Source organism: Colletotrichum spaethianum (genome assembly GCF_022836535.1).
Source record: "Colletotrichum spaethianum MAFF 239500 DNA, contig14, whole genome shotgun sequence".
Taxonomy (NCBI): Eukaryota; Fungi; Ascomycota; class Sordariomycetes; order Glomerellales; family Glomerellaceae; genus Colletotrichum; species Colletotrichum spaethianum.
The window spans coordinates 1,168,861-1,191,483 of NW_026054784.1; the positions used below are offsets into that span (position 1 = coordinate 1,168,861).

General features: G+C 56.2%; 8 protein-coding genes across 8 annotated transcripts; 5 read left to right on the top strand and 3 right to left on the bottom strand.

The window, feature by feature from the left end:
* Positions 1-5,270: 5,270 nt before the first annotated feature.
* On the top strand, positions 5,271-6,590 carry ColSpa_06260 (uncharacterized protein; the record flags this gene model as incomplete). Its single annotated transcript, XM_049272472.1, has 1 exon — positions 5,271-6,590. One exon carries the CDS (start codon positions 5,271-5,273, stop codon positions 6,588-6,590), a length of 1,320 nt encoding a protein of 439 aa, XP_049128429.1.
* An 804-nt stretch (positions 6,591-7,394) lies between these two features.
* On the top strand, positions 7,395-8,724 carry ColSpa_06261 (putative mitochondrial carrier; the record flags this gene model as incomplete). The annotated part of the gene is made up of 3 exons (XM_049272473.1): positions 7,395-7,591; positions 7,684-8,434; positions 8,494-8,724. The coding sequence occupies 3 exons, from the start codon at positions 7,395-7,397 to the stop codon at positions 8,722-8,724; spliced, it is 1,179 nt and encodes a 392-aa protein (XP_049128430.1).
* Positions 8,725-10,583: 1,859 nt separating this feature from the next.
* On the bottom strand, positions 10,584-11,147 carry ColSpa_06262 (sorting nexin-4; the record flags this gene model as incomplete). The annotated part of the gene is made up of 2 exons (XM_049272474.1): positions 10,584-10,952; positions 11,070-11,147. The coding sequence occupies 2 exons, from the start codon at positions 11,145-11,147 to the stop codon at positions 10,584-10,586; spliced, it is 447 nt and encodes a 148-aa protein (XP_049128431.1).
* Positions 11,148-12,486: 1,339 nt separating this feature from the next.
* Positions 12,487-14,144, bottom strand: ColSpa_06263 (pre-mRNA-splicing factor sap114; the record flags this gene model as incomplete). The annotated part of the gene is made up of 2 exons (XM_049272475.1): positions 12,487-12,797; positions 12,857-14,144. 2 exons carry the CDS (start codon positions 14,142-14,144, stop codon positions 12,487-12,489), a joined length of 1,599 nt encoding a protein of 532 aa, XP_049128432.1.
* A 2,325-nt stretch (positions 14,145-16,469) lies between these two features.
* Positions 16,470-17,023, top strand: ColSpa_06264 (dolichyl-phosphate-mannose--protein mannosyltransferase 1; the record flags this gene model as incomplete). Its single annotated transcript, XM_049272476.1, has 2 exons — positions 16,470-16,729; positions 16,792-17,023. 2 exons carry the CDS (start codon positions 16,470-16,472, stop codon positions 17,021-17,023), a joined length of 492 nt encoding a protein of 163 aa, XP_049128433.1.
* A 10-nt stretch (positions 17,024-17,033) lies between these two features.
* ColSpa_06265 (dolichyl-phosphate-mannose--protein mannosyltransferase 1) lies at positions 17,034-18,944 on the top strand (the record flags this gene model as incomplete). The annotated part of the gene is made up of 1 exon (XM_049272477.1): positions 17,034-18,944. One exon carries the CDS (start codon positions 17,034-17,036, stop codon positions 18,942-18,944), a length of 1,911 nt encoding a protein of 636 aa, XP_049128434.1.
* A 239-nt stretch (positions 18,945-19,183) lies between these two features.
* On the top strand, positions 19,184-19,652 carry ColSpa_06266 (uncharacterized protein; the record flags this gene model as incomplete). The annotated part of the gene is given in 3 exon segments (XM_049272478.1): positions 19,184-19,214; positions 19,238-19,553; positions 19,565-19,652. The coding sequence occupies 3 exon segments, from the start codon at positions 19,184-19,186 to the stop codon at positions 19,650-19,652; spliced, it is 435 nt and encodes a 144-aa protein (XP_049128435.1).
* A 999-nt stretch (positions 19,653-20,651) lies between these two features.
* ColSpa_06267 (rab proteins geranylgeranyltransferase component A) lies at positions 20,652-22,541 on the bottom strand (the record flags this gene model as incomplete). The annotated part of the gene is made up of 1 exon (XM_049272479.1): positions 20,652-22,541. The coding sequence occupies one exon, from the start codon at positions 22,539-22,541 to the stop codon at positions 20,652-20,654; it is 1,890 nt and encodes a 629-aa protein (XP_049128436.1).
* Positions 22,542-22,623: the final 82 nt, after the last annotated feature.

A 22,623-nucleotide genomic window follows, 5' to 3' on the forward strand; every position in this document is an offset into this window, starting at 1 on the left:
TCGTGCTGGTTAGTTGGAAAGAGAGAGAGAGAGAGAGAGAGAGAGAGAGCGGCCGCGGGCGCAGATTGCGAAATTACGTCCTCGTCGTCCATCTGGGGGGTCATATGGCCACCCGCCTGGGAGTTCCTGGCGCGGCAGGTTGACGTATCACCGTTACGAGGCCCCGAAGCAGGTGCAGGTGTAAGACGGCGGAACCGGGGGGGAGGGACGATCCCGATGCCCAAACCACCAGTCATCCAAGCAAAGATCAACCAACGAGAAGCAAACCGATCCAAACGATCGTGAGGTCGAAGCGGGGAGGGGCCGCCGCCGCCCGGGGCTCCAAACATGACAGACCCAAAAATAATGTGGTTGTTTTGCCCATCGGCGTCGGAAGTCGTTGCATCCCAGCGCGTCTTCGGGTTCCGCACGTGCGTGAGGGGCAGGGGCGGAAGAAAGGGTACCTGTACCTAGGTTTGGGGGGTTTGCTAAAGTTGGGACGTTCTGGTTTGTCCATGTGAGGTTTGAGAGGTAGGGGATGGAAGGGAGGATCGCCGCTGGCCAGAGTGCGAGGCCACGGTAGAAACATGCCATGTGCAAATAGATACAATTGAAAGCTTCGTGACGGAAATGTGAGGCGGAAGGTTGGCTGGCAAACTGCTGCTGCATCCAAGGGCGCTGGAGTCGTTTTGTGCAGTGCAAAGACATGGCGATGCATGTGCCTGTGCCTGTGCCTGTGCCTACGGATGGATAGGCATGCCTTGCTTCCAAAGACAGCATCGCATCCCTTTCCCGTCGAAAGACGGCCTGAGTCGCCCCCGAAACGAGACAAGGTGGCATGCACCCCAGGTGAAGAGGAGAGAGATAGGTATCGCCGTTGGCCGTTGACTGGCCATAAGTGTACTTGCCCGGCATTCTTGGGAAGGGAAATACTTGCAAGCTCCCATCGAACACCAACCACTGTACTGTGTACCTGTGTCGACGACCAACAGCAAGGAGGGCGTAGGTTTGGGGGTCGCGTTCCTCGCGTTCCGCTCCGTCCGAAAGAGACAAAGCTTCCCAACCGTCGGGTCTCCGTGTTTCCTCCCACCCCCGTTGCGCCGCTCCCTTTCTAGAAAGGTTCCATATCCTCCCACCAAACACGAGCGGGCGCCCGGATTCCCTGCTCGAGTCGTCTCTGGTGGTGCCGCCGTCTGTCTCTTACTAAGAGGGTCTCTTGCTCCGCCCCTCTATCCTCGGCCGCTGGCGAGTCAACCGTCAGTATGCGGTGTAAGTGCAGGCAGAGTAAGTCGGCATGCTATCCACAAGAGTCGGGATGCGGTTCTCCGGGGTCAGATCAAAGATGCGATCCATGTCCGAGAGTGTGTGAGAGAGGAACCTCTCTGGGTGTCCCAGCGTGGTAGGTGAGCGGGTGAGGATCTACACTGGCTTTCCCACCCGCCAACTCTACCACCTTTCTGAAGTACCTCCTTCTCCTCCTCCGCTTACTTAGTCAGTGTGCGTGTGCGTGTGCGTGTGCGTGTGCGTGGTGTGTGGGTGAACTGCAAAAGTCTCACATTCAGGGCGGGCTTGTCTCAAGGTTGTTGGCGACGGTCCCTCCCTCCCTCTTGTGAGAGGAGCGGGCGGGAAGAGACTCTCCTCTCAAAACACTCAATGCCGACTGGCTGGCTGGACGCCTCCGTTACCCCAGTATTCGGGCTGTGCATGCATGGCGTTGGAGTCGGGTCCTCTCTGGGACCCCCTTCTTGGGTCCTTTGGATCCCCTTCCCCATTCCCCGCTCGTACCGTAATACCTATTTGCTGCTGCTGGCTTGTTCCGACTTGGAGGTTTCTCCATTCTCCGGCGCCTTTCTTGCAGCAGAGGAGAGGGGTTTTTTTTTGTTTTTTTTTGTAGTTGTTGTTTCGTCCGCAGCCCCGTGAAGTGTATCGATCTGTTTGCCTCGAGATCAATCAACACCAAATCTCTTTTCCTCCCTCCATCACGCTCACACAAGAGGAGCTGCCGAGCTGCCGCACCCTGGTACCCGTTTCGCCCCCCTGGGGCCGAGCCAGGTCTCCTCATTGCCCTTCTCGGCTCGCAGCTGGACTACTAGCTTCCAAGCCTTCGTAGGGCTGCCGCCGCCGTCGGTCTCGAAGTCTTACATAAGAGGCCCAAGGACGTACGGCTACGGCATCTCTTCATTTTACCTCGTATTAGTCGCTCAATTCCCCTTTAAACGACTCTTCGATACGCCGGATCCCCGCGCCACGCCCCCGTACATATTACCTCGAAGCTTGTGGAACAATCACGGTTGTCCATCGGCTACACAGTCCTACTGCATATTCCACTTCCTCATCTGGGACAAGCTGCTGCGACATTTTTGTCGTCGGGGTCGCCCGAAACGGAAGAATCAAAAAGAAAGAAAAGCTCTCGTTGACGGGCGAGAGAAAAACCGCGCACCGTCAACAACCAGGGTCTCCTTGCCGCGTCCAAGGTACAGCGCCGTCAGAGACGGCCGGGCTTCTTCAACGACGGCCAGAGGCAGACGGGAGAGAGAGGCGCGAAGAGAGACAGACCTGGATACACAGCCCCGAGTCTAGTCCAGTCCACACACCAGCCCGGTGGTGTGGCCCCCACCACCGCCCGCTGGGCCTTGAATCTTGCCGCTTCGAGTTCTTCTGGTGGTGGTGGTGGTGGTGGTGTTTTGGATGTCGGCGTCGTTAGCAGACTCCCATGTAATTACTGACCAACCGTCTGAGCTGCATCTTGAAAGGCGAGCATCCCAGTCCATGCGTGCGTGCATCATCACCACATCCCGCCGCCTTACCCTGTCTCTCATCTGACCTCCCAACTCACTCTCCCCGTACCTTGTTTACATCTAGCGCTGGCTAGGTAGCTAGGTAGCTCAGCTATCTTGCCTCACATCACCTTACCCTGCATCAGCTCGTCACGGCCGGAAGTGGTATCCATCTCTTTTTGCAGCCTCTCCAGTGAACCTCACCCGTTTACTCACTTTACAGAGTCCTGTCCTCATCCTCCTCCTCCTCATCTCATCATCCCATCTCACTTACACCATCCCATCCGTAAAAACAAAACCTCTCTTTGAGTTGGACCTAGACGTCCTCGGATTCCGTCAGTCCAAGCTTTTTAGGCTCCCTCCCTCCCGACGAACAAGGAGAAAGCACGCCGGGTCCCCTCCCACCCCCCCCCGGCCCCATCCGTTTAGTGGAACTCCCTCTCCGCCCTTGCTGCACCACGACGCCTGCAACCTGCACCACAGCTCGTGAGGTGCATCCACTGCACTGCGTTTCCCGGCGTCCACATTCTCTCTTACACATCTCACACCTCACTTTCATCGTCTCGGCCTCCCTCACCCTCACACTCATACTCACACTCTCGTCTCGACTTGCCCTCTCTCTCTCTCTCTCTCTCTCTCTCTCTCTCTCTCTCTCTCTCTCTCTCTCTCTCTCTCTCTCTCTCCCCCACTCTCCCCCTTCTTCTTATTCTTATTCTTCTTCTTCTTCTTCTAACTCTCCGGGGAACCTCTCTCTTACTGTCCGCCGTTCCTCCCTCTGACACCGGCACAGGGACCTTCGGCAGCGTCCAGCCTGAAGCTTTGGCGGTGGGATTTGCAGCAGAACCGGCTCGCCCCCTGTCATTGGGCAGTTCGCTGTTAACTCGCCTCTCCTCCAGCTGCGCCCGCCGTCCGCCCGCTCTTTCTCTGTCTGGGACGGGGCCCTCGCTGCGTCTTCCTCCCCGAGTCCCCCATCCACCCTATCCCATCCCGTCTGCTTCACTCTTATTATTCTCTCCCAGCTCTCGGCGCTACTATTCCCTCCCTCCCTCCCTCTCTCTCCACCTCTGCTCCCCTTCGTACAGCTGACGTCTCCGCCAGTAAGTTGCCTTTCTTTACCTTACCTACCTTACCTTACCTTAGTCTCCCGGCTCCCGTGTCCCGCCCCATTCCAGCCAGTCCCGTCCTGTGGCCCCCTCGTCTAGTCCACCGTCCTCCGTACACCCCGTACAAATCCCAAAACAAAACCCGATTTCAACCCTTCTCGCCCTCGTCCTCCCCTCCCCCCAGTCTTTCTTGGCTCGGCGGCCCTGCTCGTCCCCCCCCCCCCTCGACGACCAAGGCTTCTCGTTCATCTTTCCGTCGAAGCTTGCTCCATCCAGGCTCCAATTCCCGCATGTTACCCGTTACCTGAGGCATTCCTTGCCGGGCCCTGTCTGGTTGCCGCCGCCGCCACCACCACCACCACCACCACCTCCTCATAAGGTGCTGCTTCGCCATGAACTAACCAGCTCTTGGATTCCAGACTCCCTCTTGTTACACTCCGAGGCTCTTTGGCCTTCACGTCTCACGTACGCCTCGGCCAACCACTCCACGATTTCGTCTTTCTTGACGGGGGAGAGTTAGGGGGCCACAGCAAGACAGAAACCAGCTCGCCCTCGTAGGACCACCCATCTTCGCCCCCGGTGACATTCTCGCCATGGCGCATGCCCAGGATTCCCAAGAGCCCCATAAACGGAAACGGGACGCAGACGACAGCGGCGCGCAGCCTGCTCATTCTGATCGCATTCCCCAGCCTCCTCCGCCTCAGTCAGGTATGTGCGGTGCGCCAGTGTGTGTGTGATCCAAGGCCGATATCTTGCAACAAAACCAAGAAGAAAGAGCGAGAGCAAAATCACGCGCGGAAAAGCATGAGCCGTCGATCTCGTTCATCAACTGCATCTTGTCGTCGTCGCGCCCGGAGGCAATCGAGGTTAGACTCGCCATTGATCCCTCGCCCCGGCCTGCCTGCCAGCGCCGCTCGCACCTTGTTTTCTACCTACCTACCTACCTACCTACCTACCTCATTGCCCCTCCCCTCTCCCTCCCTCCTCTACTCCATCTCCATTTTCTCAGTCGCATCTCTCCATCTGCATCGCGGCTCGTTCCAAGCCCCTTGGCAATGCTTAAATCATCCGGCCATGGAATTCTACCCCCATTGGCCGCACCCGCTCGCACTGCATCTCGTCTCGTTTTTCCACTGAACGAATACTAATTGTCAACTCGAAAGGCAATGCATCCATCATCAACTACCTATCTAAAGCCAGCGCCGGCAGGCTCAAGCTGATCCAAGGAGAACCTGACACATTCTCCGACGTACTTGGCCTTTTGAATCAATATGAAGGTACGGCTTCCCGCTCTTTGACCCGTGCAGATGAACTGTCAAGCTCAACATCGACAACAGGGGTTCTCAATAGACATGAGAGTCTTGCAGCCAATCTGGGTGCCAAGCTGACAGGCCCTCGTCTGCTGAAGGCCATGGAGGGAGCTTTTGAGGGCCCCATCATCACCAATCCACCGCCCGTCTACGGCGCGGCACCTGTGGGCTGGCTGGACATTGTCACCTTCGCCAAGACGAACCCCGAAAAGTTTGTCTTGACGACGGGCCATGATGGCGAGCGCACCTGCCAGTTTTACCTCAATGGAGTGCAGGTCCAGATACTCGAGGACGATTGGCGCCTCATCATGAATGGCGCGTTGGACAGATTCTCCAGCGTGTCGACGGCCCCGCTGGAGGAAGACGAGACGGCAGAAGTGGCGACTCTCGAAATCGTAGAGCAGCGACTGCAGGTTCTCATCAAGAAGGCCGATGAAATCGCCAAGAGGGCGCGTCAACTGAACTACCACTTGAGCGGTCGAAGGGCTGGCATCAACTCACGACACGGCGGCCAACAGGGGAGCAGCTCCGCATTCCAATCCGTCAACCATTCCAGGGGCCATGCCCCGCATGGCTCCGGCTACGACTTACACGCCGACCTGCTTCAGCAGTTTCTATCATCCTCTCAGGCGTACCCTCCTCGGGTTCCGTCCAGCGCTGGTCTCGAGACCGCACACTCTACTGGGCAACACACGCCGCCTGCGACGAATCCTCACCCGCACTCGCTTCCATTGCAGGGCCGCCCAGCCGTCGTGCACGCCCCCGTTATACCGCATCGGGACTCGTCATACGACCCTTCATCGGCACACCGAGGGATCATCACGGCAAGGATAGAAAAGTTAAACAAGGGCGATCAAATCTGGCCGCCCTGCGATCGATGTCGTAGACTCAAGTCGCCATGCATCAAGCATCTGACGGCCTGCCAGGGCTGCACCAAGAAGCACGCCAAGTGTGGATGGAAAACCATTACCGAGGAAGAGATTGCCTGGCTCAACCGCGAGGCGAGCAGCAGTGCCGACGAGGCACACATCGAGCCGAGCCCCGCGCACCCAGCGCCGGCGAGGCTATTGCGTTATGACCCAACACAAGACGATGGCAGATCCAACGAACCGCCACCACCCTCCAACAACCTTATGCCGGGAGGGGACATATCCCGGCCAGCCAGCAGAGGTCAGCAAGACCACCGCCAGCGATCGCCTTTAGACCCAGGCTCTCGCAGCAGGACAAGCAGTTTCATGGATGTGGAGCACGAGCCTCCGCCCCCGAACCAGAAGCCATGGATGCCAGAGCCGCAGCGGGGAGAGCAGCTACCCAGTATCAAGAGAGATTTGTTGCTCAGTCACATGGCGTCGGCAGCGACAGCAGCTGCTGATGCGCGGGATGCCAACCCGGCTCCTGCGAGCAACGTGTCTGGACGATAGCCAGACACGATTTCTGTGGCAGACGAATGTTACGGAAAACAGCTGGGACCGCCTTGGCAGCACATACTCTGGCAAGAGAAGGATCGACAGACAAGATTCGAAGGAGTGTATCGAGTGCGTGTGCGATGTGTGCGTAGTGTGCGTATGTGTAAATGTGTGTGCATTGCGAGGTGCGACCAAGGAAAACAAGACGAAAAAAATACTCATAATGATACACAATAAGCCCGCTTGATCATTTCGCACGTTTGCTGATTTCATGTGTGACCATTTGATATACTGGCGTGCAATCTGCTCGTTCAACACGGCCAACCCACCATTACAAGTACCCTCGAATAGATGCTTCATTACACTAGTGGATTGGTGCTGCTCTCTTGCACAGTGCAGCGAAACCATAGGTGGCTTGACAGGGGGCTGATACGTACTGAACGGCCAAAGGTGCGGAAAGCCACAGAAAGCACGGTCCACGCGTGGGAGGGACTACCCAGCCGGGTAAAGTGGACCACGGTCCAATCTGAGAGGTCGTGGCGTGGCGCGTTCTCTCTTATCGAAGGAAGAAAAAAAAGTTGCCCAGGTCTCTCTCCCATGATCATCCATGACGAGCCGCTCCCTCACTTCCCACGACATGATCTCGACGTAACGATCCCCCTTTCCAACATCGACATCTGTCGCAAACCGCCGCTCTCTTAGCCTCCCCGATAGAAATTGCGTGGGAACAGGGCCTCATTCCCCATCCCAGCGCATCCGTACCTAGCTATTCATTTCTGAAGTAGCTGGTCCCCTTCATCCGTTGCCACTTTTCGCCTGATGGCTCACTCTCCCGTCCACCCCGAGTTCATGTCTGCAACAGGCGACAGGCCGGCCGCGCGCCGCGCCCCGGATACCACCTCATACCCGGTCTCCCGGGAGAATGGCGACATCATCCCCGACACAAAACAGAACCCGGCCGTGGCCGAAAAGGAGTCACCTTTTGCCAAGTCATGGGTGCACTTTGTCGCTGGAGGGTATGTCCTGAAGCTCCTCTCTCTGACCACCCCCTATTAGAGGAAAAGCTTGCTCTGCGGCCCGAAACTGACAACTCTCTCCTGCTCTCTAGTGTCGGAGGCATGACGGCGGCGACCCTGACAGCACCCCTCGACGTTCTCAAGACTCGCCTCCAATCCGACTTTTACCAAGCGCAGCTCCGCGCCTCCCACCAAGCCCGCGCCCAGGCCGTCGGCTCCCTTAGCCCCTTCAGGGCAGCAATCTTCCACCTCCGGGAAACGTTCCAGATCCTCGGTTCCGTCTACAAGATCGAGGGTCCCCGCGCGCTGTTCAAGGGCCTCGGCCCGAACCTCGTCGGCGTCATCCCGGCAAGGAGCATCAACTTCTACACATATGGCAACGGTAAACGCCTGATCGCCGAGTACGGCAACGGCGGCAACGAGGCGGCGTGGGTCCACCTATCGGCGGGCGTGCTGGCGGGCATCACAACGAGCACGGTGACGAATCCCATTTGGCTCGTCAAGACCCGGCTGCAACTCGACAAGAACGTCGCCCAGCAGAAGGGCGGCTTACACAACCGGCAGTATCGCAACAGCGTGGACTGCATCAGACAGGTCCTGCGCACCGAGGGGTTCAAGGGCTTGTACAAGGGCATGAGCGCGAGCTACCTGGGTGTCGCCGAGAGCACGCTGCAGTGGGTCCTGTACGAGCAGATCAAGAACAGGCTGGCGGCGAGGGAGGAGCGCATCGTTGCGAGCGGAAGGGAAAAGACGTTTTGGGACCAGACGGTGGATTGGATGGGCAATGCCGGCGCTGCTGGCGGCGCCAAGTTGGTTGCGGCCATCTTGGCCTATCCTCATGAGGTATGAAGTGTGCGCCTAGAAATCTCGTGGGGGACAGACGACTAACATCATCGACACAGGTCGCACGGACGAGGCTACGACAGGCGCCCTTGGCCAACGGACAACTCAAGTACACCGGGCTCTGGCAGTGCTTCCGCGTCGTATGGGTTGAAGAGGGCTTCATGGGTCTCTACGGCGGTCTCACCCCTCACCTCATGCGCACCGTCCCCAGCGCCGCCATCATGTTTGGCATGTACGAGGGCATGCTGCGCATCTTTGGTGCCCCCAACAAGGCCACCGCAAGCTTGTAGTTCTCATGGTGCTCGGGAAACGGCCCTTGCCATCTTTGACGGAGGGCAAAACAAAACGACGAAGACGACCCGGTCAGACGACTTCCCATCACCGCCGGCGGGTGGCTCATCGATAGCGTCGACGACCTGAACCTCTTGGATGTAAAAAACACAACCTCCTTGTACTATATGGACCCCGAACCCTACGGCCAGCGATCGGCGATCATCGCAGCTCTGAAACGGACGGATCGACGGATAAGGGGAATCTGACTCCAAGATTCGCATACTGACAAATCCTTCCCTTCTCACCTTTCGATGTCACATTCCAGAGGGATTGGCATCCAAAAGCAAGCAACAACAAAAAAATCACCAACCCCTTTTTACATGTACGATACGGAGCGAAAGCGACTCTAGACTTTTTTATTTCTGGGTTTCTTGGGGGCAGGATCAAGAGGCCCCATGACTCCCGAGGCAGGCCGGGCGACCGAGGAACAGCGGCTTCCCTGATCAGCCGAGAGAGTTTTTTGCGTCATTTGGACGGGAGGCATCAGATGGCGTTTCGCGGGAAGGCGAAGAAAATGTAACAAAAGTTGAAAAGAAGAACCATCACACATGGCCGCAGCTACTTTGAGAGGGGCTAGAGATGTTCTCAAGAAATCGAGGACGTACTCTGTGTATAATAATGTATATACAAAAAAGAAATCAAACCACACGTCACCTATGGAGGAACCCATTTCTCTCTCGCCGCTCGTCCCTGGGTGTCACGGCGGCGTCCCGGGTCGAAGGAAGACGCGGTACGCTGCGCGAGGAAGCGGTAAGGGATGGCGCAAAGCGAGCGAAAAGAGATGGGAAAGTCAACGTGCCCAAGCGGGGGAGGGGGGGTTCAACTACATGGGGTCCACGGTTGCTCTTCTGCAAGGAAGCCATACTCCTCGTCGTCCATCGACCATGCGACGACCTGCCCTGTCCTGCTTCAACAATGTGAGGAACGAGCTTCGCTTGCAGACAGCCTCTGGCCACGCATCCGGTTGCAGTTCAAGCTGTCGTGTAGCCGCCCCTCCCTCCCTTGGATCTCAGAACCAACCCTCCGAGCCTGCCTCATTTCGTTCAAACTGTAGGATGAGAAGCAACCCCACATTTCCTTGTTCGCCTTATTGGATTACCTCGTGCGTCCTCGCGAGACGCCATGGCATGACCAGACAGCCTCGGTCTAGGTGCCTCGACGTCGCTGCCCACACGGCTGTGCCTCTCACCAACCCACGTCTTGCCCGAGAGAGAGAGAGAGAGAGAGAGAGAGAGAGACGGGTAGGGACTTGAAAGCCCGCCTGGACATGGCACGCGCCTCAGACTCCCACAATTGTAGAGATTGGCAACCACCACGGTCCGCGGATCGGGCAGGATACCGGTCATGATTTCTCAATTTTGGAACGCCAACCTCCTCAGCCCCCCCTTGGAGGAGTAAAGCAATGCTGATGCTGCCCGCCTCGACGGATTTTGTGCTCGGCGCAAGGGGAAAGGTATAAAAAAAAAGAAGCTATGGGAAGGTGGTGAACACCAACAGCAAAAACAAACAAAGCTCATAAAAGTCCACGCCGAGGGATGTGAGAGAACAAGACACATCCCGAACCGCCAACCCACCCATCCCACGTCATGAAACCACCCTTCCGTTTTTTAACCTCGCTCTTCTCCTCCAGTCCGGGTGATCATTCATAAGAGATGGAGCTCTTCGTCGCCAGCGCTTCCAGCTGTGTATCGATACGGTGGTGCCTGGGGGGTCGTTTACGCAATTTGTTCGGTGGTCGCGAAGCCGAGGAGAAACTGAGCCGGAGCTTCAGTCACCACGCGTTACGGTCCCAGTTGGGATCTGGTTTCCTATCGTGTCAGCCGTCCATGCCTTCCTCATGTCGGGAAACTGGATAAAACCCACCTTGAACGAAGGCGGCCAAGACCTTGCTGCCTGTCTGGAGCAGGGGGTGGCCGACAACAATGCGCAAGAACTTCTCGAGGCCGGCGCGGCGGCCCTCGATGACGTCGTCGCTGAAGCGGTTCGTGAAGACCTTGCCGGGCAGGGGCGGGATGGTGACGCGGGCGCTCTCGCGCTCGAGTATGTCACGGAAGTACTCAAAGTCGGAGTAGCGGCGGCGTACGCTCGAGGCGCGGAGCTTGAAGGCGGGGATGTTGGTGCGGCAGACGATCTCGTAGTCGGTGTACATGCTGCGGCCCATGCCATGGGTTCGGGGGTTGCGGACCTGTGACACGAGAGCGTTAGGAAGGCCTCGCGAGGTTTTGGCGGGGAGAGCAGCGGGTTTTTAGGAGACAAGGGAAACACCGGGACGGCGGACGAGCGACTACTGAGGGCTTCTCACCTCGATCTCGAGAAAGTTCTCGGGCGGGCCGTAGATCTCGTCAAACGACTGCTGTCGATTGTCCGGCATTGCCTGCATGATGGGCCGATGGAAGCGCGGCGAGGCCTGGCCGCCCGCCTGCGATCCGGTCGGGGATATGGGAGAGGTGGGCTCAGCGCTGGGCGCGCGAGCGGCGTTCTGGCTTCTGGAATCCGTTTTGGCGACTTCCCTGAGGACAAATGATCAATCGTCGAATTATCTGTTCGCTGGGGGATGTCGACGCACGAGACGGCGTGTCGACTTGGGTGGGCGCGGGCGCGAGTTATGGATCGGGGTGGTGTTTTCGATCTGGTTAACCGGGCAGTCCTCCTCTTCCTGGTACGCGATGTGGGTGGCAGGAAGCCTACGTAGTAGACTGCTGCGATGCCGATGCGGTGGTGAAGTGGTAATCCGAGTGAAAGTGCCTTGGTGAAAAGTCAAGGTGGGAAGTGAGGTGGGGGAAATGGTGCGAAGGCGGCCGATTACGATAGAAAAGCGAGCACGCAGCGTTGTTAAACAGGGAATTGCGGGGGAGCAATCGCCAGTGGTCAGCCCAGGCCCGGCCGCAGCCGCAACGACGACGACTGATTCGGCCGTTACCAGGCAGGATAAGCCGATGCACCGTCTGCCTGTGAGGTGGGGACGCCTTTCGTAACAGGAGCGACAACAGTGCCCCGATCGAGCAGGCGGGGGGGCCGGGAGTGGACCGGTCGGGACTGACGTTTGTTTCCTTTGCGATTAAATTGATTGATCAAGTTACAACCCTCAGGCTTACACTTGCTCAGCACATGCATAGAGTAAACCCACAATCAAGTTGAAGCAAATCAAGACCAAGATTGCGCTTCAGTTGTTGCTTTGGGACTTCTATTTCTATCCCCAATTATCCGCTCCCCAGCCTTCGATGCTGTCTGTCCATTGCAGACGGTTCTCCTCCGCGCTTCGTCTTCGTTCCCGCAGCGCATTCGACTCGCATACGCCAGTATACAAATACAATATCCGTACCATGCAAATTGATGTCCACCATAGTGCGCCATGCTCGACTCATTCTCGACGGTGGCCACCTCTGACACTAGGCCACCATATACCGCCGTATCGCAACAAACTGAGGCAGAGGCGTCCTCGAGCCGATTGAGGAAAGCTGGAGCATCGAATAAGCCCTTTGACTGCAAGCAACCAGTAAACGCCATGTTCTCACCTCCCAAGCCGAGCCTCTGTTCATGCATTTACACAAGTCTCCGCTGCGGTCTGCTGTGAGAGCCGGGCAGCCCCTCCGTCGCCCTGCTCAGACGGACCACGGAGGACCACGCAACCAGGCACGAGCTGTGTGTGACACCGGATGGTGATGACTAACGTAATAACCGTGGTCCACGTTTACGACGTCGTCCGTCGTCATATCAACCTACTTCTTGTCGGCAAACCTCTGGTGAATAGCTCGGATTTGCTCCTCGACGTTGAGGTTGTGCAGGTGGCTAATGTGCGCTTGGCTTTTCCCCTCGGGGTTGCCGTCAAAGCTGTGAATTGCGGCTTTCTTGCGCCGGGAAGCTTCTTCTTCCGATAAAGGCTGGCCGGTAACGCCGTCAAACACGTCACTTCGCTGGCTTGCCAGGCGCTTCAGGTTGTTCGCGACGTCCGCCGTGGACAAGTTCGTCGTGGCATATCTTGCCTCTGCTTTTGCTTTTTGATCCTTCCATTGAGGGTCCAGAAGTTCAACTGCGAAGATGGTTAGCCCGGTTCCATGGCTGGTTTGAGATGGGCAGCGTGTGACTTACTTCTCATGTGGTTATCAAGCTCATCCATGGGGATCTGCTGCTTGCAGTTTGGACATAGCGCCATCTGAACACTTTGCTTGTTGGCCGCCCTCTGGAGCGCCCTCGGGACATAATTCTCCTTAATCTTCATCGGAGCAGAACCACCACGTGCCTCAGCCCGCGCCTGCTGCTCCCGTGCACGTGCTTCCGTTCTCTCTTGGATCCTCCGTTCCTCCTCCTCTTCTTCTGCCGAACGCTGTGAGGGGCCGTTCTGGTATGATTGGTGTCCTGCGGGGGCTTGCGCCTGGTACGGCTGTTGAGGCGCATACCCCGTGTGCACTGGCAGAGTCTGGGAATGGGAGGTCTGCGGGTAAGCGTTATAGGTCGTCTCTTCGTCGGTCGGCATAGCCTCCTCGATGCGGAGATTAGTGATCGAAGCCTTGTTTCTTTCTTCGAGCGACGCGTATTGCAGCTCAGATAGGTTCGTCGGGGGCGGCAGGTTCGCATGTTCGTCTGCATCGGTGAAAACAATTGTCTCGACAACCACAAAGTCATTCCAGTCGATCCGTGCAAATTCCAGCTTCTTCTTCTCGTCTTCTTCCTCCTTCTTTTGCTTCTCAATTTCCTGGAATTTCGAGTATTCGGCGCGTTGCTTTGCGCGACTCAGGACGTGGTACTTGTCATCAATGTTCTGCCGAAGATGAGCAATGCGCTCTTGCTCCAGCTTACCTCCCTCGCCTCCCAGTCCACTGGCCCTCAATAATGCAGTGTATTGGTCTACCTGGTGCTGGAAAAAGTTGTGGAATGTGTGGTTTGGGATAAGAAACTGGAACTGAGGGTTGCCGGCCTCGCGTTGGGCAAGCTGGGTCATAAACTGGCGGCCATTCTTGGCGACAAACAGAGCAGTCAGGCGGATGACTTCGAGATCTTTTTGGTTGATTCGGGGCATGCGAGCAGAGAACTGAAAGTCGGGAGGCTTGGGGGGGCCTTTGGGCTTCTGTTCGGCAGGCGTCGCGGCTTCGTTGGCGCGGCCAGCCGCGATGGCAGTGCCACGACCGGCCTTGATCTCATCGAGTCGCCATTGGTAGAATGCGTGGTAGGCATCGGCGTTGTTCAGGAAGCTAAATTTGGGGTTGGAGCGCTCCTTCTCGCGAATCCTGTCTTCGAAAATCAGACCGTTTCGCGCGACGTAGCCTGCCGTCTTCTCGAGAACATTTCGGATTTCGCGTGGGGGCAGAACAACTCCGGCGGGGGGCTTGAGCTCGTCTAGCACAGCAGTGGCATCGCCGTTGGTCGATGTTGAGGCCATGTTGGTTGGAAAGCGCGCGCAGTCGGGTAGAAGTCGTCAGGATGCGGCGCGTGGAGCTTGCGAGAAGGCGAAGAGGAAGATCAAAGCTCTCCAGCCTTCGTTAACTTTTCCGGGGACGCTAAGGCAACCTGGAGCAGACTCCTGGATTGGCTGGGTTATTTCTTAGTCAGCAGTCTATTTATGCATCGAAGAAGCGACGCACGGTCCAAGACTCTGGGGGTAGATGACCGGTCTCGAAGCAACATGGTCATGGACTATTGAACCTCAAGAGTGTATATTATGTTATTGTTTCAACTGCACCCCGTCGAAGACCAAATTTGTAGAGTCTGGTTCACCATGCCGGCTTCTACAGCGCTGTTGTCGTCTCAAGGCTAGCAAGCCGAAAGCCTCGGCGCATCTTCCCCGCCTAAAGACTCAAAGAATGGCCGAGAATAGAGCAAAGAGAAGAAGGATAGAGTGGCATTTATCGGTGACTATCTGTCATTTATCTCGGCCGAAAGCTCGACGGGCTCGGGAACTGATTCGAAGTACCATGTCGGAATGAGCGGGAAGGCAAGGGAGTGTACGAACAGAAGGATTACAGGAATGAAGGGAGGCCGCTGTAGCTCTGGCCTCCTGATACCATAGTAGGTTTGCTTCCAAGCTGCATTGGCAAGAAATGCAGGACATGAGATAGACACTAACCGCGTCTCGGGTGCAGAGACACTGGAGCGAGGTGGCTTCTGTGGCAGCTGCCACGAGGTTAGCTGCATAAGCAACTGTGGCGTCTAACAACAGGCACCAGTATGAACACTCGATAAATGTATGGCACCGTCGTGGTGCATGAAGAATCGGGAATTCCTCTGTTGCACATTGGGAGGGAAACCCGGTTGTTCTTGTGTGAGGTAGAGTTGCCTTACGTACGCCGTCTCTTTTTCAGCCGCATTGCTCCGATGCGTGCACTGGCCACAGTCCATCAATAGTGGAGGGCATGGATGGCCCAGTCCAATCCGGATGAAAGCTGAACTCTGGACCTTTTCTTCATTTTTATTCTCTTTTTTTTTTTCGGTTGCTGAGACTGAGCGCAACGAACAATGGCAGCCACAGCACGTCTCCCGCCATCCACTTTGGCGCTAGAGAAGCACGGGTAGTCCGCAGACGCTAAGATAAGCAGTAAGCAATACATCAGCTTAAAAAAAATTTGGTTTGCCTGTAGCTCAAGTGAGCTGTCCCATTGAACAGGACACTTGTTCAACAGGAAGAATCCCATGCACACAGTTGGGGGCCTTGGGGCGAGGGCGTGTTGCTACCACACGCCAATGGGCAATGTCCTGACAGTAGACATGTGCTTGGTAGTAATACCACCCTGAACCGCGTAAAGTGCTCTCTTCCCTCAGGTTGGAAAAACAGCAAGCCACCCAGGGGAGCGGATCAGTGGGGTGCGACCCAGTATACGCGTCCCTTGGGGCTGGATTCGCAACGTGACAAGATACCTAGAACTGGAAGTATTGACTGTTTAACTGGCCGACTGGACAGGCTCAAGGCAGCATGTACGTGGCAGGGTAACTAACTCTGGGCTGTCGTTCTCCAATGTTGCTCGTGCAGTGCCTGGGCTGGGTACATTTCCTGGGTCCTTAAGCGCGTCTGTCCGTTAATAGACCCAACCTTGGTGAATCATGGGAATCGTGTGAAGGAAGGGGGCGTGGAGGGACGCCAGGGGGGGCGTCTGAGGGGGGCTCATGGATGATGGGGGGGATCACTGGAGGAGGACAGGCAGGTCCCATGCCAAGTCCTAGCTTCAACCAATTGCTGGCTGTCAAACCACATGGGATGAGGCCACTTAAGCTACAACTTCGACCCTGACCCCCTTATCCTCCCTTCCAGTCTGGCCTTCCCCCAGCTGTCATCAGCTTCCGCGGTCAAACTTTCCGTTGCCAGACTGCACCGTCCTGACTTCGATTTTCACCATCCCCCCTGGTCCATTCTTCCTCCTTCGCAACTCTCAGAAAAAGGCATCCTCCTTTTTCCTGTTTCCCCTTCTACCGACACCATTGGGGCCATTCATCAAGGTCGCCGCCCGTCATTTGCCGTAACCTCATGACGGCTTTTTAATACTTGCCTTCTCTTCTCGACTCTCGTTGATCTCTTTTTCATCCTTCTGCGACTCGACCGACACGAGGAACCCTCCGCCCTACCTGTTCTAGGTGTCGACTGCTCCACCATCCTCGTCCGACGTCGCTGTCAGCAAGCCGCTGCCGTCGTCGTTGACGTTGAGGGGACGAGCTCCTTACCACACCCCAACTAAACCCGCCCGACACCTACAACCCGATCGATACCTCATCCACGATGGCTGCCGTCAAGCCCGTTCGTTCTCCGAGCCCCAAGCTCGAGAAGCCTGCCAATGGCGCCAATGGCGTCAACGGCATCAACGGCAAGGCACTTGCTGAGCGCGAACACAGCTACAAGTCCGACGGGGTTGAGGATCACGATGTCTTCCTTCTGCCTGTTTCTGACTACCAGATCATGCTGGGCTTAACCTTTCTTGCTGCCATCATTCGCCTATTCCGCATCTACCAGCCCACCAGTGTTGTCTTTGACGAGGTCCAGTAAGAACACCCATAATGACATCCCTCTGCTGCGCGCCATCTCTGACCTCGTCTTCTCGTAGCTTCGGCGGCTTCGCTTCGAAATATATCAAGGGCAGATTCTTCATGGATGTCCACCCGCCCCTGGCCAAGATGCTGATTGCTCTGACCGGTTGGTTGGCTGGGTTTAACGGAGATTTCGACTTCAAGGAGATTGGCAAGGACTACATCGAGCCTGGCGTCCCTTACGTCGCCATGCGCATGTTCCCTGCCGTCTGCGGCATCCTCCTGGCCCCCTCATGTTCCTTACCCTAAAGGTCACTGGATGTCGTACCACGACAGCTCTGATGGGCTCCTCTCTGATCATCTTCGGTACGATACTCGCGTCTTCCCGAACACTAGAGCTGTTACTAACGCCTTGCTAGAGAACGGCCTTCTTACCCAAGCCCGTCTTATTCTCCTCGACTCTCCGCTCATGGTTGCGACCGCCTTCACCGCTCTCTCCTTCCAGTCCTTTACGAACCAGCATGAACAAGGTCCCGAAAAGGCTTTCCAGCTCAGCTGGTGGTTCTGGCTGCTGATGACTGGTCTGGGCTTGGGAACGACAGTCAGCATCAAGTGGGTAGGTCTGTTCACAATTGCCTGGGTGGGGAGCTTGACCCTCGTCCAGCTCTGGGTTCTTCTTGGAGACACCAAGAATGTCACGCCGCGCCTCTGGGCCAAGCACTTCATGGCTCGTGCCTTCGCCCTGATCATTATTCCTGTCGGCTTCTACATGGCCATGTTCGCCATCCACTTCCTCTGCCTGGTCAACCCGGGTGACGGTGACGGTTTCATGAGCTCCGAGTTCCAGTCCACCCTCAACTCTAAGGGCATGCAAGACGTCGCGGCGGACGTCGCCTTTGGCAGCCGCGTTAGTATCAGACATGTCAACACTCAGGGTGGTTACCTGCACTCCCACCCGCTCATGTACCCCACCGGTAGCAAGCAGCAGCAAATCACCCTTTACCCCCACAAGGACGAGAACAATCTCTGGCTTCTCGAGAACCAGACGCAGCCCCTTGGAATCAACGGCGAGCAGATCAACGGAACTCAGGCTTGGGACAACCTTCCCGAGCCCGTCTTCATCAAGGACGGGGATGTTGTTCGCCTGTACCACACGCCCACCTTCCGCCGCCTGCACTCTCACGACGTTCGCCCTCCTGTGACGGAGGCTGACTGGCAAAACGAGGTTTCTGCATACGGTTATGAGGGCTTCGAGGGTGACGCCAACGACCTATTCAAGATCGAGATCGTGAAGCAGAAGTCGCTCAGCCCTGTTTCCAAGGAACGCCTCCGCACCATCGAGACAAAGTTTAGACTGGTTCACGTCATGACTGGTTGCGTTCTCTTCTCCCACAAGGTCAAGCTCCCTGAGTGGGCTTCCGAGCAACAAGAGGTTACATGCGCTAGAGGAGGCACGCTTCCCAACAGCTTGTGGTATGTTGAGTACAACGAGCACCCCCAGTTGACCGGTGACAATGTTGAAAAGGTCAACTACCGTAACCCTGGCTTCTTTGGCAAATTTTGGGAGCTCCAGAAGGTTATGTGGAAGACCAACGCCGGCTTGGTCGAATCCCACGCCTGGGACTCTCGTCCTGGCGCATGGCCGCTTCTCAAGCGCGGCATCAACTTCTGGGGCAGGGACAACCGTCAGATCTACCTGTTGGGCAACCCCGTCGTGTGGTGGAGCTCCACCCTTGCAGTTGTTGTCTACGTTCTTTTCAAGGGCATTGCGACTCTCCGCTGGCAACGCAACTGCAACGACTATGCCAACACCACCTTCAAGCGCTTCGACTACGAGATCGGCACTGCCGTGCTAGGCTGGGCTTTCCACTACTTCCCTTTCTACCTGATGGATCGTCAGCTGTTCCTCCACCACTACTTCCCGGCCCTTTACTTTGCGGTCATGGCGTTCTGCTCAACATTTGACTTTGCTACGGCTCGGATTTCCCTTGGTGGCATCCGCAACAACCCCGTAATCAACCGCGTTAGCGCCGTCGCCTTCTTGGCTCTCACTATTGTCGCTTTCGTGCTCTTCTCGCCTCTGGCTTACGGCAACCCCTGGACCAAGGCCGAGTGCAACCGTATCAAGGTCCTTGGCTCATGGGACTTCGACTGCAACGCTTTCCATGACAACGTAAGTAATATTGATGCTTTTATCCCGGGTAGAGGCATGCCGGAAAGAGGGTTGTGAGGGCCTGTCGTAGACGGTTCGTTGGAGCTGTGTCGACTTGATCTTCTGGGACAGGATTTGTAACCAAATGAGACGTGGTTCAGCAAAGCACCATTTTGGGACGTGTAAACGTAATAGATTGACGCTGACTTCGTTTTCTGCCACTACAGTACTCTCAGTATACACCGCTGCTCACGCACAAGTCTGCTATCTCTGGTGCCACTCCAACACCGGCAAAGTCTGAGGTACCCGCCGCCCCAATGGGCGGAGAGGTGGGACATATTCCTATCGGTGATGCCCCAAAAGAGCAGCAGGACGAGGCCGCCATCTCGGGGCCCCTGGCCAGAAGGTGCTCTCGCGCGAGGAGAAGGTCGAGTACCGGGACCAGAACGGCAACCTCCTCGACGAGGAGCAGGTCAAGGCCTTGGAGGGCAAGGTCGAATTCAAGACAAAATACGAGACGCGGACGCGCGTCGTCGACGCAAGTGGGAACGAAGTACAGATGCCCGAAGGCGGTTGGCCGCAAGAGCTTGGTCAAGAGCAAGGCGGCAACGTCGCCCCACCTCACCCTGATGTTCAGGGCGTCGACCCCGAGACCAAGGCCAAGGCTGACGACTCCGCCGCCCCAAGGTTGCCGAGAGCGTTCAGGGCCAGAAGGAGGCCGAGCAGAAGAAGGCCAAGCCGGCGAGCGACGGCGGCAAGGAGGCTACTGCTCAGGAGGAGCTCTGAATGGTGTGGCGGGCGGCCTTGACTGGATTGTAACGGTATGGCTGAAGCTGTATGTTCCTGGAGTTGATCAAGTGTTATGATCTGCACCTCTCTCTTCTCTCGTCCTCTCCATCTGACCCAAGGTCACTCACTCATTGTATACCAACCATGGCTGCGAGGGAAAAGAGCCACGCGTGTATCATGTTTCCCAGCAAGATTGCTTTTGGCCAATGTAGCAGAAGAGGGTGGAAGCGGCATGGCGGAGGTTGGGGTCATAAAGCCAACAACTACCAAAAAAAATTTCCATTTGTTTCGTTTGTAAGGCCAGGGAAGGCATGCCATGTCCACTGATACAAAGGCTTCAAAAAAGGGCTAAAATTCATTTGCTGTAATGTAGGGGGTCCTTGAGACTCGAATGAGCTGTTGCTCAGCACGTCATATCCGTTGGTCTCTTGTACAAGATTGCGTAAATGGGGGAAAACACCTTCCAAGTCCGTCCATGTTGATAGGTTCGAGAGCATACCGAGCACATTTCGACTTCACGTGTGACGAGGTCACAACATTTGTTTGAGGAATCATCCTATGCGCAGGGCATCATCGTCTTTGGCATTAACAGAAAGGCGTTATGATCTAGTGCCTTTGCCCCATTCCTGTTCCGTGGTTTGTCTAATGAATGCCTGGTTCTGTCCACTCTCTCCTTTGATAGCAACTGTCGAGAAGTCTCTCGCAAAGGACAGTTTTTGCTCTCCAAAACGCCGATTCCCAGAACAAAAAAAGTGATATATGCCTTGGCCCACCCCTAGACTTCACGTTCAGTGATTGCCAACCCTTTCCCCCATCCCGTTTTGCCATCATTAGTAGCCCCAGCGGTCGCGCTTCGGTGACATGCAGTGTAATTAATACAATATCGAAAAATTAGTTGGGTATGTTGTGTTACGAATTCGAGGTTTGAGGTGTTCCACTTGACAAGTCAAGTCCCTCTGTGGATGCGCTCTGGATCCATCAGGGTCTGCTTGTTTACTACGCTTCGTCTGAAGCTGTTGTCACAGGCTGTTGTGCCTCGGGGCTAGGAATGTTGATGGAGAGACGTTTTTCTCCATTCTTCTCTGAGATGTCATCTTGCTTGGGTGAAAAGGATTGTGTCGAGGTACGGTTACTCGGGCAGGGCGTCTCTGGCCGTGCCAGCGAGACTCCCTTATCCATCGGAGTCGCAGTCTCCTCTAAAGGAGTGGCAAAGGGAGTGGCATCGTCGTCAGGGTCTTCCGCCACCATCACTATTGCCTCCGGTTCGACATCTCTAGAATCGCTCTCTTGGCTGATTCTGGAACTCTTATCCGAGGGAGCGGCAGGATGACTAGCTGGGACGACACCACCGCCTATGCGAGACCAGAACATTTGTTCGCGCAGGCGAACGCTTTCCTCCCAGGCTGCCTTCTCCGCATCCTCGCCCTCCGCTCGCCAGTGGCCATCTTTCAGGATGCGTAAGAAATTGAGGAAATCGCAGGTGGACCTCACACGGCCCAAGCAGTACTTGCAGAGGGGATATCGCTGTGCTGTTTCAGACTCGCTGGTTCGGAAGCGGTAGGTTCGCAGGTGCTCCTCATCCTTGCGTGCATCACCACACAGGGAGCAGGGGTAGAACTGCGGTTTGACGAGTGACGCAAATGGCGTACTGGCAAGAATTGGCTCCACCACGATCGAGCCGTCACTCATGGCATTCAAAACGCTACGGCGGGCAAGCCAAGAAAGTCCCGGGGCAATGTCCAGTCGGAGCGTCGGCTCTACATCCTCAACCAAGACACGTTTGAAGAACTTTGTTTCCTTGAGAGCCGGCGGTGGTGGGCCCAGGTTGGATGAAGTTGTGCTCGAGACGGAGGCTGGTGTGTTTGGTGTCTGTGGTGATGACGTCGCAGGGGTTCCGGTTGTGGAGAGAGAAGCAGTCGAGGCGTTGGAGGGATGAGCGCTCGAGGTGCTACCCCCCATGCCAAGACCTAATCCTTGAAGGCCATTGAAAGAGCCGGATGACACACGGCTTCCTGCGCGATTACGGGACAAACGTGTGAGATTGACGAAGTCCTCATATGCGCCCAAGTCGGTCCTAAGAACTGGCTGGATGAGATGTGTCAAGCTAGTAGGGTATGTTGGCGAGGTCGGATCGACGAGATGTGAGGCGGCAAGGCCTTCCGAGCGTTCGTCGTCCTTGGTGTCAAGCTTGCTGAAGCCGGGCGAGGAGGGAGCAGTGCCTGTTGTGGCATCTTCCTTCTCCGTAGTCATTTGCTCCATGACGTGCTTGAGATCGGCAAGTTGCTGTTGCTGGGAGGTCAACAAGGCCTCCATATCGCCTAGTTGAGACCTCAGGTGGTCATTTTTCTTTTGAAGGGCTTCCTGCTCTAGTCGTGCCTCTTCTTTGGCCGAAATCACCATGTTGTTAGCCTCCTCAAACAAGGCCGTTGTTAAGTTCTCCAACTCTTGTTCTATTCTCTTCGTCTCCTTTTCGGCGTCCTCTCGTAGCTTCTTCTCCTGCGTAACACGGAGCATGATTGTCTTCTTCTCATCCTCTGCAGTCTTCCGGCGAATCCAAATATCGCCAGCCAGCATTTCCCTTTGAGATTCATTCTGCTCCTCCAAATGTTTGATTTTTTCGCGCGCTCTTTCCAGCTCCTGCCGTGTGGCAGATAGTGTGTCATCAAGTGTTGTTTGGTGGTTAATGGCGTTAATCAACTTGGCGCTTAGAGTGGCAACTTCGTCGTTTAGATCGGGATGACGGGCGGTCTCGGCCTCGCTCGCAGGGCTCATAGCTCGGCTACGCGGATCGGGTAGAGTACTGAGTTCGCCGTCGTCGTCTGGAGGTGAGGTTGTTGTAGGGTGCAGTGCCGGTGAAGAGGCAGCTGAAGATGATAGAATGGGCATGTCGGCGAGGGATGGCGCTCTGCTTGTTGTTTTTGTAGCCCTTGGGCTAGGGGATGGGGATCGGGCCATGGAGGAGATAGAT